We start from the raw sequence: 18,756 nt of genomic DNA on the forward strand, positions 1-18,756 counted from the left end.
GGCGCGTTTGAAATTCTGTCTTTTCAAAACTTTACATGACTGGTATTGGACACCTTTGAAATTACAACCTGCAAGATTATTGCCAAACTCTAGGTCCTAAAGGTGTCCAGGAGTTAATTGTGACCTTCCTCACATACTCTGCGAATGTCCTTCTATACAGTGTTTCTGGGCACACTTAGGGGATACCCTGAAGGAAACAATTCCCCTCTGACTCCCCCTTACCCCTCCCATTATTTTATTGCATGATTTTAGGAATTTACCTGACATTACACATCCACAACATCGCCTTTTGCATACTGCAATGTCTACAGCCAAAATGTGCATCTTAAGACAATGGCTAACACCCAAACCTCCCCTCCCCCTCGCCGGAGGATTTTATGGTACCAATGATTCAGACGGCATCCTATGAACATGTAATATATTGACTGCAAGACCAGGAGGAAGTGTTCCAACAAGTATGGGCTCCTTCTCTGAGACTCCTGCATGCTTTCTTTCTTCACCTCACACCTTCCCTTCTCTCCTATTTCAACCTTCCTCCTCCTCTATCTCCTTTTTCCCCTCCCTGTCTTTCTCCTCTTTCTCCCCCCTTATCCCTTCTTCCCTTTCGTTTCATTGCGCTTTTCCCCGTCCACTTTCCCCCTTTTCCCTCTTTCTCTCCCTCCCCATCTTACTCTTCCTTTTGTTCTTTCTTTCTGCAGGGAAGGAGATGGCAAACCTTCTCCTTTATGACCATCCAACATCCTCAATGTCCATCCCCTCTTAACATATCCAATATTTTGTAGGTCTAACACTGTTCCCCTAGTCATGATACACTCCAATTCATTCCATGGCAATGAGCAATGAAGGTTGTGGGTTACTATGCAAAATATCCTTTTCTTCCACTATTTGCTTCTCATCTATTTGACCCCTTCTTTTCCCTTCCTCCTTCCTATTCTGTGTACTTTTTCTCCTTAATAGCACACTAATATCTGTATTGACAATAGACTCCTGTGAGTCCATTACGTTGTGCAGAAATTGTATGCATATGTTTGCCTTTAATTTTCCAATAAAGAATTACGAAACAAAAATAGCTGCGTCTTGGTGCAATGGGCGGGAGACAGAGAAACACTGACTTCAGCCTCCCCTGTTAATTGAGAGTGGCGGAAAGGGCCAGACTCCCACTTGGTCTTCTTGTATGCTTTCCAAGACTTTGACAGCGAAGATGATCTGTTGCAGGAACGACTTTGGAAACAGGAGAGGATTTGCACTCAAGACTGACAGGGAGTGGGATCTGTGTGGAGTCTTGACGTGTTTTGCCATGCAGACCTTCACCTAGCATTTTGGATGGCTTTCGGGTTCCTTTGGATGTAGTCATCACAAGGGGAGAGGAGTTGGCCTAACGGCTAGGGCAGTAGACCGCAAATCTGGGGAACTGGGTTTGAGTCTTGGCAAGGACGCTGAACATCCTGTGATTCTGGGCAAATCACTTAATCTACCCTTGCCTAACCAAAATTAATGTGTGTCCTCATGTAACGTAACTGGTGCTATGTAAAGCGCTCTGAAACCCGATTCGGGTCAAGTTCGCGCTATATAAAACTCTGCAAAAAAAAAAGAAGACCAATAAGAAGTCCTGGAGTAGTGTAGGGAACACAAACACCAGAGGCACACCTCTTGGGGATCTGTCACTGACATATTTGCGACAGACCCTCCAAAGTTTAAACTCTGTAGTGTTAAAGGGTGACATGTTCCCTTACACACATGTAGATTTTTGAGGAAACATTGTAGACAAAAAAAATCTCGTCTGAGAGGAGGTAAAGAAGTGGACCTCCAGATCTACGTCTGAAGGCTTAGAAAGAAATGACCTGATGTCATTCACATGGGTGTCGATAAATGTAGCTGCATATAAACACTTTCGAAGTGGAACAAAGTCAACTCGGACCCGTACAATGCCACTTACCAGCATGCAGGAACACTTCTTTTGGAGTTTACGGATACAGTCAGGCACCCTGGGGATATTCACAGGGTGAGGAATATGTAGGGTGAAGTATCAATTGGAACCAAATGTGATGCAGAACTACCAACATAATGTGACAATGGATATAGTCAGTGACAATGGAAAGGTCACCTGCTCTGGTGGCCTTGCGCAATTAACTAAACTAGGTCATTAAAAAAATCCCCTTCTAGGTCAGAGTGATTTAGGGAAGACTATAGACTCTTAGGAATATTTAGGCAACTGGCTGTTTTCAATAGAGACTGGCCTAGCTGGCAAGTGGATCAGTTTTTCGCAGGGTGGGTGTTACGAAGCGGGATGAAAAGAGACTTGCTACATAGGACTACCCCTTACCTACAAGAACCTTCCTGGATTTCATTACCTAAAAGTTCAGTTCAGGAAATGAAGACGTGGAAAACCCATAAGAGAGGAACAGGGAAAATTGTTCCGGAGGAAATAGCATAAAAAAATTAAGTTGAAGGCATCTACCCTTTAGAACCAAGTGCCCACGTGGAACATTGTAAGAAGATATTTGTGTCCACTGGTTCAATAAAGACTGTAAAACGGACTTTACACCTACAATCTCAGTGCACCGATAGCCTTTTTTATTTCAGGAGTGTGAGCATGTGCCCAGGTGTTTTCTTTTATGATGCAGGTCTCTCTTGATGTTCATAGAGTGGAAAAACAGATTAAGGAGGCAGTTCAAAGAAGGAGGGAGCCAGCCAAGGGTTGATGGCTACTTAGGTTGTTTTTTGCTATTTTCTTTGTTTTTTTAACATATCGCTGATGTACCTGGGGGGGGAAGAGTGGGTAGAGTAAGTCTACATGGAACCTTACTGAGAAGCTGCAGGGCAGATCACCCAAGAGGCTTCCCTGCTGCCCAAACCGAAGATGTCAAGTAAATTTGTTAATAGCAACCAAAAGTGCTTTCCAAACGGTCGCAAAGTCGTTTGAAATATATCTGTCACTTGCTTAATATTTCCAGTCACTTACCTTTTGATCCCCGATAAGGAAAACGTTACCTTCCCAGAAGTGCGGGAAAGGTGAGCAGACTAAATAGCAGTCACGAAGAAAGGGGCCTTCCATATAGCTGTGCATCTTGCTCTTTCTTACTAAACTGCCTCATACCCAGTTCCCAATCTATAGGTGGCGTGTGGCATATACTGCGCTTACTGGACTCTTAGCTTTATATTTTTAGGGGAAATAGAGGAAGATATCCAAAAGACATATTCGCATTATAAGAAATAATTCAGAAAATAAACAGCTCACTTTCATCAAGAAAACATGACACATTGATAAAATGTTTGCGCTGCATGTGTGCTTTGTTTACGACCATAAGGAATAGCAACAAATAAAACAATTATCAGATTAGTGGGTCAGACAGTGCGAGCCAAAGCAGGACCCAGACTTCGAGGAAAGTCCAGCGTGGGTTGCTGAAGAAGTGAGGGCTGAGGTGGGAGTCCCCCACCATCAACTGAGAAGAAAAAGGAGATATTAACAGATAACATGCGTGAAGTTGAAATATGAGTTTTTAGAGAAAATACACCTAGAAACCCAGTGAAGATTGAGAAACGTCCAGCAAAGCAGTGAGGAAAGATTTTGTGACTGGGTGTCGATTAGTGCTAAAAAAAAAGATTGTGTTTTCAAGCAATTCAAGTATAAGGAAACAAAAGGATGGCATGTGCGGCTCTCTCTACATGAAGTCTTAAAGCATCCAAACACTGCTAAGCATGGCTATGCATAAGCCTTGAATCTGTGGATGGAGAGTTGCTCAGGTCTACCTTTCTGTCTTGACTAGCCAAGGAGCCTTTTTCAGTTTCGGCCAACCCCCCCCCACCCCCGAGATATTTGGGACGTGGTGCAGTAGCATACATCAGTGGGCTGATTCCAGTTTCAGGGAAATATATGAAGCTCAAAAAGCGGACTTAAAGACTATTACAGTCACCGGTTAGACTTCCAAGATGGAACTGCAGGACTATGGCTTAACTACGTCGGCTGGGTTCAACAACCCAAGAATGACCTCCAAGTCAGCCCCGATCCACCTACAGCGTTTGCTTAAAGCTGGCCAGACGCCAAAGACCGACCCTTGGCACTGAGCTCTCCCAGAGATTTTTCCATCAAACCTGCAATTTCAATAAGGCATCCTAGGATTGTTAACACAGCCATAAAGACAAACCAGTAATCCGAGTGTGGAAACGCATAATCACCTGTCACCTCCATACAGTTCCTTGCACCATCCCATCGTCCTTAGATCCTCACCCCATACCTGCATCCACTGTCCTAAGTCTCATAAGCATTAATATGTGCCAGAAATCAGGGCCTCATTAAAAAGGCCCCGAAACAAATAGTGTGGGTGCACATATTATCCACAAAGATAAACAAAAGGCATATCTACTAGTTCCGACATCTCTAGTTGGAGAAGAACCCTTTAGGGAACAGAACCCATCAATCACCGAGGAGTCAGTGTGTTGTCATCATCTGGGTCTGTCTCTCTTGATACACCGCACCAGGTCTAGATGGAACGACCTGATCGCGAGTAAAGAGAGGTGACATACAAGGGTTGTAATCAGATCTCCACCAGATATGACGAAAAGGTGAATTCTCCTTCGCGTGAGAGGGGTTCTAAAAAGTGCAGCACTGAATCGAAAAGAGTGTGAATAAAAATGGCTAGAGAAACTCAAAAGTGCTTTAATCGATAGAGTACCTCTGCCAAAATTAAAAAGCAAAATGGCAATTTAGCATAAATACATTGTCATTATGCTCATTGTCCATAGTATCTGGTCGACATGTTTCTGCCCACTGGGATCTAAATAGTATCAAGGGCATTCATCAGGACCTAATTTTGCTGCTACTATGAAAAAAAGTGAAAGTATAAAAATATTATTGTATTACAGACATTCCTACCACCGGTTGAACTCCGTGGATGTCAAAACCGGGTACCTAGGAAAGTAGAAAAACATAGATAAGGAAATGCGAAGAGCTATCAATGTTAACATGACCAGCAGACAACAGTATTGATATACCGTCATGAAGAACACAATTTAGTGTTGGTTACATCCAATAGTGTATTCGATTGCACTTACCCTACAATTCTGGGTGATACCCTCACCTCAACCTGGTTTCTACTCAGGGAAGGGGGCCCCGCTCTGATAAAGGGGAGAAGAAAAAAGAAACAGGGCTGTTGAAAAACATGCCTAAATCTTTATGCTCCCCATAAAAAATGACTAAAAAGTATAAAGTTTATCCATGTCTCTAAAATAAGTGGAGGCACAAAGCATGGCAGTGATGTCCTTATAAGGATAAATTACCCCTGACTTCCAATCAGAAAAGGAAGAGCCCTAGCAATTCATAGAAAGATATAGTTAAAAAAGCCATTGAAAGACTCTTATGAAAAACGCTAATGTTTAGGACTCCTATGTTGTCAGAAAAAGATTCTGAGGCATTCCCAGAGTAAGAGCTAAGCTTACCTCTCCGTCGGTACCCCGGGGCGGTCTATAAGTAAAGACCGGAGGTACCGACGTGAGCAAAAAGGGAGTGTTTTGTAGTGTATTAGATTGCAAACAGGTGGGTCTGTTAAATCGGGGTGGCTTTGGTAAGGCCTGTAATGTTTGAAGCAGCGTGAGGACCCAAATGCCGATATCGAGTACTGCGCATGCGTTGAAAGCGCGATAGAGTGCGCATGTGTTGTATTAGAGACGCTGTTCTAGTACATCTCTAATGTTGTAGAGCGCCTGTACTAGATTTCCACACTAAATAGATAGAAAGGGATTTCGGCAGTTACTAGTATCGAAAGCGGCTGATGTAGATAACCGCTATAGTCACTGTGAAAATTATATTCACGATGGAAATTGTAATATTAAAACATAACGTGAGGGCTTTTGAAAGGACATCATATGGATCAAACAACCTCTATAAAAATGTGAAATGTGAGTACTGAACCCCTCACCTAAGCGTGTTTTAATCGATGAGCATACGCTCATATCAAGCTCTACAAAGAGAGGTGGAGCTTTGTCAGACAGGTAGAAACAGAAAGACAAGAACTATTATGACTGGATTTTAATCTGGCATGTTTGTCGCGGTAGCCTTATGGTTGGTTCAATGTATAAGTGCAACAAGTTCAAAGAAGGATTCACAGATATAGTAGACTATGCATGTGTTGAATATTCTGCAGAAGACCCTCGAGTTGGACGTATCACAAACTGTATACGCAATTTTCACAGATAAGGTAAGTGAAAAGGGGCCAAGTCTGACTAAACAGAATAGAAAGAGTTTAACCAGAGTGAACTAAGTGAGGGACATGCTCCTAGATGACCACATAGCTTATAGTAAAAGCCAGGGAATATCGTCGTTAAGTCCTGTGGTATCTGAGTGTAGACGATAAACCCATCTCTGTTCTCTACAGAGGAGAAAGCGTTGTATGTCCATAATATGTTGGGGAATATAGGGTTGCTCAAGTATTACCCAACGAAGATCTGTTTCTCGATGGCCTGCCGAGATGAAATGATTGGTAAGTTTGGTGGCACTCTTTTTGCACCGAATAGTGCTCTTATGTTCTGCTATTCTGAGTTTGATTTTGCGAGATGTCATCCCCACATAGTTCATTTCGCAGGGACACTTGATGAGGTAAATGACCCTCTCACTGTTGCAGTTAGTGTGTTTATCAAGCCGCCAAGGTCTACTTGTCCCAATATCAACCTCAGTGGTGTGTGATGTCTGGGGGCACACCGAACAGTTCCCACAGGGAAAATGACCTTTGACTGGAGGTAGACCCCACAGGGGCACCTCCGCAGATCTCTGGGATGCTCGAGGGCGTGTATGTATCAGCTGGTCTTTGATGTTCTGGCTCCTTTTGTAGGCAAACAGAGGAGGAGGTAAGGTCTTTCCTTCAATTTTGACCACTCTCCAGTTCTTGAGAATGCTCTTCTTTAGTGCGTTAGAATGGCTGGAGAAAGTGTTGACACATGTTATCCGGTTCTCCTCCGTGCTTGGATCGCAAGTTCGTTTTTCCAGGAGAGCCTCCCTGTGATTATTAAGAGCTCTCTTCATCGATGTCTTTACTGTTCTCTTGGGATATTGTCTATCTAGTAGTTGAGCAGAAAGTTGATTGGCATGTTCACAATACTTGGAAGTTGTTGAACAATTGCGTCGGATGCGGAGAAATTGCCCAAAAGGCAAGTTTTCTCGCAGAGCTCTTGGATGGAAACTCTGAAAATGTAACAGCGAGTTCCGAGCCATCGGTTTCTTATATAGTTCAGTAATGAGTATGCCATCCTGAGAGCTGATCAGAAGATCTAGGAATGGTAGGTTCTTTTTTGAAGTCACACAGGTAAACTTCAGAAAATCATTTTGAAGGTTTAGCCATGAGTGAAAATTCTCGATTGTATCAATAGAACCTCTCCAAATGACCAGAATGTCGTCTATGTACCGTTTCCAGGCCAAGATGTGGCCTAGAAACGGATTGGTGATAGACAATACCTCAGCCTGCTCAAAGTGGTGAACATAGAGGTTGGCCAAGGAAGGGGCAAAAATACTCCCCATCGATGTTCCGGAGATCTGTAGGAACAACTGGTCCTCAAATTGAAAGAAATTCTCTTTCATAGCCAGCGTCGCACAGAACATGATGAACTCAACTGGTGTTGGACTCTGCAGATCTTTAGTTTCAAGGAGTGTTTTAATGACAGATAGAGTCTCATCCTGTGGAATGCAGGTGTACAACGACTCCACATCAAAACTCACGAGAAAGTCTTGTGTGGAGTCGAAAGGCATTCCATCAAGGATGCGCAGAAGATCCTTAGTATCCTCCACATATGTCGGCATTGTTTTCACAAGAGGTTTCAGGAAGAAATCTACAAAGGTAGACAGGGGTTCGAGGAGTGACCCTATCCCCGAGATTATGGGTCTACCTGGGGGGGGTAGCACTCCTTTATGTATTTTCGGTAATACATAAAAATAAGGAACTACTGGAAAGTTGGTTATCAAAAACAATGCCTCATGGTTAGTGATCCAGCCTTGCTCCAGAGCGTCATCTACTTTCTCCTTGATAATGGCCGAAAGCCTCTTGGTGGGATCCAATTTGAGAGGCTTGTAAAAAGTGCCATTGGTAAGTTGTCTCTTGCACTCACTTCGGTATGCTGCTGTATCCATGATTACTGTGGCGCCCCCCTTATCCGCGGGTTTGATGGTGATTGACTTGTCTGATGACAGAGTCTGTAGGGCAAGATTTTCATTTTTGGACAGGTTCATGAATTGTTTTCTATCAAGTTGGAACAATGCTTCAGCATCCCTCAGGACAGCCCTCTCGAAGGTAAGTATTTCAGGAGAGGGCTGTCCTGAGGGATGCTGAAGCATTGTTCCAACTTGATAGAAAACAATTCATGAACCTGTCCAAAAATGAAAATCTTGCCCTACAGACTCTGTCATCAGACAAGTCAATCACCATCAAACCCGCGGATAAGGGGGGCGCCACAGTAATCATGGATACAGCAGCATACCGAAGTGAGTGCAAGAGACAACTTACCAATGGCACTTTTTACAAGCCTCTCAAATTGGATCCCACCAAGAGGCTTTCGGCCATTATCAAGGAGAAAGTAGATGACGCTCTGGAGCAAGGCTGGATCACTAACCATGAGGCATTGTTTTTGATAACCAACTTTCCAGTAGTTCCTTATTTTTATGTATTACCGAAAATACATAAAGGAGTGCTACCCCCCCCAGGTAGACCCATAATCTCGGGGATAGGGTCACTCCTCGAACCCCTGTCTACCTTTGTAGATTTCTTCCTGAAACCTCTTGTGAAAACAATGCCGACATATGTGGAGGATACTAAGGATCTTCTGCGCATCCTTGATGGAATGCCTTTCGACTCCACACAAGACTTTCTCGTGAGTTTTGATGTGGAGTCGTTGTACACCTGCATTCCACAGGATGAGACTCTATCTGTCATTAAAACACTCCTTGAAACGAAAGATCTGCAGAGTCCAACACCAGTTGAGTTCATCATGTTCTGTGCGACGCTGGCTATGAAAGAGAATTTCTTTCAATTTGAGGACCAGTTGTTCCTACAGATCTCCGGAACATCGATGGGGAGTATTTTTGCCCCTTCCTTGGCCAACCTCTATGTTCACCACTTTGAGCAGGCTGAGGTATTGTCTATCACCAATCCGTTTCTAGGCCACATCTTGGCCTGGAAACGGTACATAGACGACATTCTGGTCATTTGGAGAGGTTCTATTGATACAATCGAGAATTTTCACTCATGGCTAAACCTTCAAAATGATTTTCTGAAGTTTACCTGTGTGACTTCAAAAAAGAACCTACCATTCCTAGATCTTCTGATCAGCTCTCAGGATGGCATACTCATTACTGAACTATATAAGAAACCGATGGCTCGGAACTCGCTGTTACATTTTCAGAGTTTCCATCCAAGAGCTCTGCGAGAAAACTTGCCTTTTGGGCAATTTCTCCGCATCCGACGCAATTGTTCAACAACTTCCAAGTATTGTGAACATGCCAATCAACTTTCTGCTCAACTACTAGATAGACAATATCCCAAGAGAACAGTAAAGACATCGATGAAGAGAGCTCTTAATAATCACAGGGAGGCTCTCCTGGAAAAACGAACTTGCGATCCAAGCACGGAGGAGAACCGGATAACATGTGTCAACACTTTCTCCAGCCATTCTAACGCACTAAAGAAGAGCATTCTCAAGAACTGGAGAGTGGTCAAAATTGAAGGAAAGACCTTACCTCCTCCTCTGTTTGCCTACAAAAGGAGCCAGAACATCAAAGACCAGCTGATACATACACGCCCTCGAGCATCCCAGAGATCTGCGGAGGTGCCCCTGTGGGGTCTACCTCCAGTCAAAGGTCATTTTCCCTGTGGGAACTGTTCGGTGTGCCCCCAGACATCACACACCACTGAGGTTGATATTGGGACAAGTAGACCTTGGCGGCTTGATAAACACACTAACTGCAACAGTGAGAGGGTCATTTACCTCATCAAGTGTCCCTGCGAAATGAACTATGTGGGGATGACATCTCGCAAAATCAAACTCAGAATAGCAGAACATAAGAGCACTATTCGGTGCAAAAAGAGTGCCACCAAACTTACCAATCATTTCATCTCGGCAGGCCATCGAGAAACAGATCTTCGTTGGGTAATACTTGAGCAACCCTATATTCCCCAACATATTATGGACATCCAACGCTTTCTCCTCTGTAGAGAACAGAGATGGGTTTATCGTCTACACTCAGATACCACAGGACTTAACGACGATATTCCCTGGCTTTTACTATAAGCTATGTGGTCATCTAGGAGCATGTCCCTCACTTAGTTCACTCTGGTTAAACTCTTTCTATTCTGTTTAGTCAGACTTGGCCCCTTTTCACTTACCTTATCTGTGAAAATTGCGTATACAGTTTGTGATACGTCCAACTCGAGGGTCTTCTGCAGAATATTCAACACATGCATAGTCTACTATATCTGTGAATCCTTCTTTGAACTTGTTGCACTTATACATTGAACCAACCATAAGGCTACCGCGACAAACATGCCAGATTAAAATCCAGTCATAATAGTTCTTGTCTTTCTGTTTCTACCGGTCTGACAAAGCTCCACCTCTCTTTGTAGAGCTTGATATGAGCGTATGCTCATCGATTAAAACACGCTTAGGTGAGGGGTTCAGTACTCACATTTCACATTTTTATAGAGGTTGTTTGATCCATATGATGTCCTTTCAAAAGCCCTCACGTTATGTTTTAATATTACAATTTCCATCGTGAATATAATTTTCACAGTGACTATAGCGGTTATCTACATCAGCCGCTTTCGATACTAGTAACTGCCGAAATCCCTTTCTATCTATTTAGTGTGGAAATCTAGTACAGGCGCTCTACAACATTAGAGATGTACTAGAACAGCGTCTCTAATACAACACATGCGCACTCTATCGCGCTTTCAACGCATGCGCAGTACTCGATATCGGCATTTGGGTCCTCACGCTGCTTCAAACATTACAGGCCTTACCAAAGCCACCCCGATTTAACAGACCCACCTGTTTGCAATCTAATACACTACAAAACACTCCCTTTTTGCTCACGTCGGTACCTCCGGTCTTTACTTATAGACCGCCCCGGGGTACCGACGGAGAGGTAAGCTTAGCTCTTACTCTGGGAATGCCTCAGAATCTTTTTCTGACAACATAGGAGTCCTAAACATTAGCGTTTTTCATAAGAGTCTTTCAATGGCTTTTTTAACTATATCTTTCTATGAATTGCTAGGGCTCTTCCTTTTCTGATTGGAAGTCAGGGGTAATTTATCCTTATAAGGACATCACTGCCATGCTTTGTGCCTCCACTTATTTTAGAGACATGGATAAACTTTATACTTTTTAGTCATTTTTTATGGGGAGCATAAAGATTTAGGCATGTTTTTCAACAGCCCTGTTTCTTTTTTCTTCTCCCCTTTATCAGAGCGGGGCCCCCTTCCCTGAGTAGAAACCAGGTTGAGGTGAGGGTATCACCCAGAATTGTAGGGTAAGTGCAATCGAATACACTATTGGATGTAACCAACACTAAATTGTGTTCTTCATGACGGTATATTAATACTGTTGTCTGCTGGTCATGTTAACATTGATAGCTCTTCGCATTTCCTTATCTATGTTTTTCTACTTTCCTAGGTACCCGGTTTTGACATCCACGGAGTTCAACCGGTGGTAGGAATGTCTGTAATACAATAATATTTTTATACTTTCACTTTTTTTCATAGTAGCAGCAAAATTAGGTCCTGATGAATGCCCTTGATACTATTTAGATCCCAGTGGGCAGAAACATGTCGACCAGATACTATGGACAATGAGCATAATGACAATGTATTTATGCTAAATTGCCATTTTGCTTTTTAATTTTGGCAGAGGTACTCTATCGATTAAAGCACTTTTGAGTTTCTCTAGCCATTTTTATTCACACTCTTTTCGATTCAGTGCTGCACTTTTTAGAACCCCTCTCACGCGAAGGAGAATTCACCTTTTCGTCATATCTGGTGGAGATCTGATTACAACCCTTGTATGTCACCTCTCTTTACTCGCGATCAGGTCGTTCCATCTAGACCTGGTGCGGTGTATCAAGAGAGACAGACCCAGATGATGACAACACACTGACTCCTCGGTGATTGATGGGTTCTGTTCCCTAAAGGGTTCTTCTCCAACTAGAGATGTCGGAACTAGTAGATATGCCTTTTGTTTATCTTTGTTGACTCAGCACTAGACCCAGGTTGTCCAGTGTTATAGTGATTCGGTTAAGGGGATTCACAACCTGCTGGTCTTTAAAATCTTTCCCTTGGACCTTCTCCCACGTTTTTTTGTTGTTACTGCACATATTATCCTACATTCATATCCTAGGAGCAAGGGCAGAGAGTCCCTAGGTGTCATTCTGGTTATTTAATACAGACGGAACTCGAAGAAGTCTGCTGCCGAAAAACAATCCTACAATCTCATCCTGCACACAGCAAGTGCGTGCCAGCCTCCCAGAACAAAACTGTAAGACTGTCTGCAGGAGTCGCCGGGAATAATCTCTTGTGCTCCACTAGACGCTGGAGATGGCCCAGTGTGACCAGGTATGCCTTATGGTCGCCATAAAACAAGAACTAGAATTCTGGACCAGAAGCTTGGGGGTCGGTTTGTCTGTGCTAGACTTTGAGACATAAACTAGAGGACTACGTATGCCAGCAATCAAACCCTCAAAATAAGAATGTGAGATTATTGCATACTTCCCATAGATTCTCTAAAAGAAACACTAGGGTTATTTCTGTATTAGACTTTCAGAATGATATCACAAAACCGGCACATTACTGTAGCTTCATTTAGAATCCCATACAGTCAAACATATCTCACATGGAGAGCTCTAAAGTCGAAAAACAGACGTCAAGCACAATTACCAATCAGAATTCTTAAGAGTCCACTAGTAGAGACAAACAACCATTTCAAACTGGCAATGCCAGAGCAGAAAGTCTCTCCCTCCTTTTCACAGGTCTCGGTCAGGCCTACAGATGTGGAGATGCTTTAATAAACGATTTTCCCTCAGAGGATAAATGAGGGACCAGGTCAGGAGCACTATTTTTGATTTGTACATTCTTTTTCCAGATATTTTCAGATTCACAACTATATTTTTGCCAAATTATCCTTCACAAACAGGCAATCTTTCAGAAGTAATCTTGGTTACAGTACAAAAATAAGCAAGAGCCGCACTGTGCACATCTGCAGAAACGGCTCCAGGCCTGCATGCAGACAGACGCTGGCCTGGAGAGAGGGGGAAAGCAGGTTCCCTGGCACATTAGAAGAAATGACTTACTAATGCTAGGCAGCAATACATCTCAAAATCTGGCAAATTCGGCATCAGCACTGTGGAGAAAACAGAAATGCAGTTTGTTGATGTGATCATGTACACTGTAATAAGATGGAAAACGTACACTACTCAAATGCAGCATGGTACGGTTTTTCGAGCACGCCACTTTCGGATAGGCCCACACTCTGAACCTGCGTTGAATTAATATACTGTAAACGTAGCACATTTTAAAATATTATACCCCAGCATTCAATTGGGAAATTGGTCATCTTAAAATGGAAGAGGAAAGGCCATATGGAAGGTGTGCGCTGTTTCGGTATGTCGTTATGGGGTGAGAGCCACTGCCCAGACGAATCACTGATGTGCGTGGCGCACTAGGAAAGCTACCAGAAGGATGATGGTACCCCACCAGCGCTGTTACCCAACCTGGTCTATTTTGGGACTCAGAGATGGGACCATCAAACCTGAAAATAAAACCAACTTCCACCTCAATGCAATAAATAAAACTTTATTCAAACAGCTCAATACAGGGCACATTTCTCATTAGAAAAAAAAGTGCACTCAGCACTTAGACAGATTATTCTACATTCATCCGTTGAGAAGCAAATACCCCGGATTAAAAATCTATACAAAGCTGCGACATTATCAAAGAAGACTTTCCTATTACATGTCAATGTTCTGTTCACGTAACAAAACAGTTGCCTTTTTATATAGAGTCTGTACATATAAATATATATATATAAATATGTATATTGCCAGCATTGTCCCATAACGGAGGCAAGTTTCAACGGTTTTGCACATCAGAAAAAAGGTAGTGTCAAAGGATTGGCACGGACGAACGCTCACAGGAACTGTAAGGGTTAAAAGTCTGCACATGGGGTAGTCGCCCCCTTTTTCCTCCCACTTCCCAGACCTCAGTGCGTGAGGAAGCAATAGAGGTAGCCATTAACGCCAATCCCACCGTGTTTGCTTCTAAAGTTTCCAAGACATACAAAGAAGATGAACAGAATTTAGAAGAATAAAAGGAAAAGAAAAAAAATACAAACATACAACTGTCTCGTACACCAAAACAATACATCTTCCCTTTCAGCATACTCCCCTTGAACTCACCCGCCCCACCCAAACAGTCTAATTTAGAAATACATATCTTTGGATTAGCCTCGCTCACACATCCAACACCCCTGCTCATTACAAGATGGCAATACTGAAAGCAAGGCAACAATATTTAAGACAAAGTATACTAAAAAATAGTAGGGAAAAAGATCCCCCCAGTAGCAGATATTCTATTTACACACTTCCAGAAAGGGTGGCAGTGAAACCCCAGATATACAAGCCATCCGCATCCATTAGTGCAACCAAAAGGCTGAATTCAAAGTGGTAGCATTACAGAAAAGAGCATAGATGCTGGTAAATGGGGCAACCCAGCACCCCTACTCCTGCGCCCCAAACAAAATACTGGCAAGGTCACAATAGTTTATCTTAATGTAACAGTACGTAACGCCCCAAGACCATGGTGCTTCCTTCCTTTCTACTAGTGTAATCCTACTACGGTCTCTGTTTAGCGCCTAAGAAAAGGGATAGTGCATCTTCCATGTTCTTTGACAGCCACAGGCACAATAAGAAATAGACCTGCTCTCCCAGCTACTTCGTGTAAACGGTATCCAGGCTGCTTCAAAGGGAGAACTTGGTTTGGCAGTTTCTGCTCTGAAGGGCTTTGAAAGCGAAGGCTCTAAGGTAAGCTTCAGGGAGAGTTTTTTGTAACAGCACCAGGGGACTCCTTGATGGGCTCAGTATTGGAAAAGAAAAAGGGAAAATCAAAGCAGTCCAAAGGGATCAGGAGATCAAAAAAAAGACAGAAGGAAAAGGAAGAGGAAAGCTCTTGAAAAGAACAGGTGCCGTTGCCAGAGAAGTTCTTCCTCACACAGTGGAGATCATTGTGGCATTGCCGCTGTGAAATAGAAAGCAGACGAGTATGCCAAACTGCTGTTTGCGGGCTTTCACAAACAAAAGACAAGAGACACAGAACGCCACTCTCCCCCGCCAATGCAGTATCCCTTTTCTGCAGGACCATAAAGACACTCTGGGCTTTCCTAGTACTGTTAAAGACCACCAGCGGGGGGGACCTCCATTCAGTCATGTTGGCAAGAAGATTTTCTGGCTAGGTCACAGCAGTCAAGCATTGTCACAGCCAGTTATTGGGTGAAACCACTACTGTAATCTCAGGCAGGCATGTCACCGCAAAAGAGGACGGCTAGAAGCTTGTCCTCATTTGCAGTGACCTAACTTTCTTTTTCAGGAGTAGATCTCAAATCAGAGTTGAGGTGTGCCTTCGCTCCTTGACTGAATGCCTTGCAATATCAAAACAAAACCTCTCCAATGGTTTCAATTTGACATCAATTTGAGAAGTAATCTATTAGAATCCTGAGCAACCAATGACATAAGTATTCAAATTGGTTTCAGGTAAGTAAGAAAAACGTTACTGACCTGTTACTGTGCTTATCTAGTGTTGGCAGCATCCGTAGCTTTTATATGGCAAACGGTACCCAGTGTCAGACTATCACTTGACAGTGGGGCAATAAATTAACTAGATGGTGTTAATCTATGGAAGGTGCCAACACTGGAAAAATCAACATTATCGACTGGAGGTCGAATAACCACTATGGCAGAGCTTGACTAACATTCAGAGAAATGGCTGCCGGAAATGTATATTCTAGAAATAAAAGGATGGTTTAAAAGACAACCAGACTGCAAAGCAAGGGACTGGCACAGCAATAAGTATAACTAAATGAGCCAACCTTGAGGACCTACAGGCAATAGTTGGGCATAATATATTCTGTTAATTTAGAAAGTATCTCTAGCCTTACAGGACAAAAAATAGATGCTTGCTAAAAAACAAAATATTTATGGAAGCCTTCTGTGGAAAACGCTACCACCCATCTAACAATCAAGTGCAAAGCCTGTCAGCAGTTGTGCGAATCAACCTGTGGTAAAAAAGCATTACCCCGCTAAAACTTTGGTGGAGGACACACAGAACATCCAAATATAACTCTTCACTTACAACCCTACCTAGGGAGACATGAAAACATGCAAGTTACTGCTGCCTGTGCCTGACATGCACTCCACCAATGTGGGGGTAGAAACCACACAATGAAATAGAGCCATTTAAATCTACTGAAATACATGTAACAGGGATGATTTAACCAAGGCCACATACACATGTTGGTTTCATGCTCAGTACAGCCAAAGGTAAGATCTTACCTGCTTGTTGATCGTGCTGTTCCATAGTCCTCGAGTCCCTAGGACAGAGGAGAGAGAAAAGGAGATTGAAACCCGGCAACTCTCAGATTCTCAGCATGGGCTGCTAAATGGGCCTAAAAGGCCACGGGGAAAAAGGCTCTACCTCATTCTCTTCCCATACTATGACAACTTGACATACTATAAGGAGACATATCAAACTATTAACCTCACCCATAAGTGGGTTTGTAGCTCTTGCGGGAGTCGGAAGTGTAGGGCGTACTCCGAGGGTTTCTAGCGAGGTTAGGGAAGGTGAAGAACCTGAGCTGGGAGGCGATGGGTCTCTTGTAGGAGAGGCCTCTTAGTTTGGAGAAAAATCAAAGCATGCCATGTTACTTGCCAGGTTTTCACAATACGCTATTTGGCAAGGGTGGGGACTAGCAGAAACCGTTTAATCAACTTGGAAATGCAAATATCCTTTCTGTCTGAGATAATAAAGTATATTCTTCCCACGTTATGTTCCTTTCATTTACTAGAATGTATCTTCAGGATTACCAAAGTTTTCTTGTAACCTGTGATCTTATGATAAGTGTAGTTAACTCATCACCTGAGGACTTGTAAGAAAATTATTGGTTTGTACCAGAAGCTATATCAAAGAAACAGGTCATATGTCCTAGTAATCCTGGCAAGAGGGTGTGGTAGGGTTGCTGACATCATGCATACTCTTTCCTCTAAAGAGTTGTGAGGTATCACGAGTGGCATGCCAACAGAATAAACACTGTCAATTCCAAAAAAACACTGTATGAATACTGTACTATGGGAACTGACTGACTGAGTGGGTGAAATCGCAGCCTCAGACAGACAGGACCCCTACAGGAGATTCTTCTTGACCCGGCTGGCATGTGTGGTGCAGAAGAAAAGGAAACCAAAGATCCTGTGTAACAGTGGATAGGACGGTTGCTAAGGCACATTAAAAGCCAGTGCAGAGCAAGAGCACGACTTTATCAGGCAGGGTCAGATGTAAGGTGTGAAATAATAGGAGCCATCAAAGGCAACCTCACCAGTAGAGACCAAACTGAAGATAAAAGCAGCAAAAATTAACCCTGTACCATCGGCAGAGATGTCGAAATCAAACTTTTCATAAAGTGGCAAAAACACTTTAACCAGCTTGAAGATCTGAAAGCCACATTTAAGCTCACTGGGCTCCGTTAAAGTGTTTTCGGTCTCCTTGCTTACCACACACGCAAAGTTTTAGGCTTGCACAAAGGCACAGCAAGCATTTGCAATGCAATAGGTCTCGCATGTGCGAGAGTTTAAGCTATTGGCATTGTAAATGACAATGCCTTTTATTTATCGTTTTTGATAATTAACACATAAATAAAAGGCATTGTCATTTACAATGCCAATAGCACAAACTCTTGTTAATGCAAGACCTATTGCATTTCAAAGAAACGCCCCCATTGTCCTGGGCTGCTAGGAAAGTGAAAGCGCGCAGGGCGGGTTGAATGTTGCAGGAAAGCATGGCGGGTTGAATGTTGCAGGAAAGCATGTCGTGCCTGCAGTAGGTGAAACTTAAAGATAATAGTGCTTACAGACTAAATAAGACGTACCGTGTAACAAACAAAGTTAAAGATCCAGTCCTCATGGGAGGTTACAGATGAAGACAATGCGGTACTAAGGAGGGACTAACAAGCCTATTAAGGAACCAGAAGACAGCGTTTAGGAAGGACAATGACACAAGCTAATGACAAATATGGGCGGAGAGTGGACAGGGCATCAAGTCCATACTCGAATAAAGCATGCCTCGCAGAGCAGCGCCTGCGCGGCCCAGGCTCGACCTAAAAACAAGTACAGAACTGGACAAGAGTGGTAACCAATAATCCTTCAAAAAGCAGTCAAAATGTCATTTACTCTCTTGGAGGAATTGCTGCTGCAATGCAAACATATGGCAGTGGTCATTTTCTTAACATGAATCTTTTGATTAAAAACCACTTTTGCACAAAACTAGGTTACTGCTCTTCTTTACAAATTAGGATCAAATTGTTCTGGTGCAGCAGTGAGACCTCAAAGTTGATCGAAGGACCAGGTGAGGTAGATAAACGAATTGCAATGTATCATTTGATTACCACAGCCAGAGTTCATGAAACCACCTGAAATTAGCAACTCAGCATAATCAGTGTACCCTTGGTACAGGCAACATTGTGCCCATCAGC

At 43.0% G+C, this 18,756-nt stretch overlaps 1 protein-coding gene across 5 annotated transcripts in view; it reads right to left on the reverse strand.

The window, feature by feature from the left end:
* BAIAP2 (BAR/IMD domain containing adaptor protein 2) overlaps positions 1-18,756 on the reverse strand; it is a 366,531-nt gene that overhangs the window by 52,457 nt on the left and 295,318 nt on the right. For 2 of the 5 annotated variants that reach the window (XM_085617410.1, XM_085617414.1), the window contains one exon: positions 16,568-16,605. In XM_085617410.1, the coding sequence (XP_085473536.1) occupies positions 16,568-16,605 (38 nt within the window). Of the gene's footprint in view, positions 1-13,315; positions 13,366-13,799; positions 15,258-16,567; positions 16,606-18,756 lie in introns of those variants that run through there. The other 3 variants (XM_085617413.1, XM_085617412.1, XM_085617411.1) reach the window with 3 other exon arrangements.

The sequence above is a fragment of the Triturus cristatus genome, chromosome 7 (genome assembly GCF_964204655.1).
Source record: "Triturus cristatus chromosome 7, aTriCri1.1, whole genome shotgun sequence".
Taxonomy (NCBI): domain Eukaryota; kingdom Metazoa; phylum Chordata; class Amphibia; order Caudata; family Salamandridae; genus Triturus; species Triturus cristatus.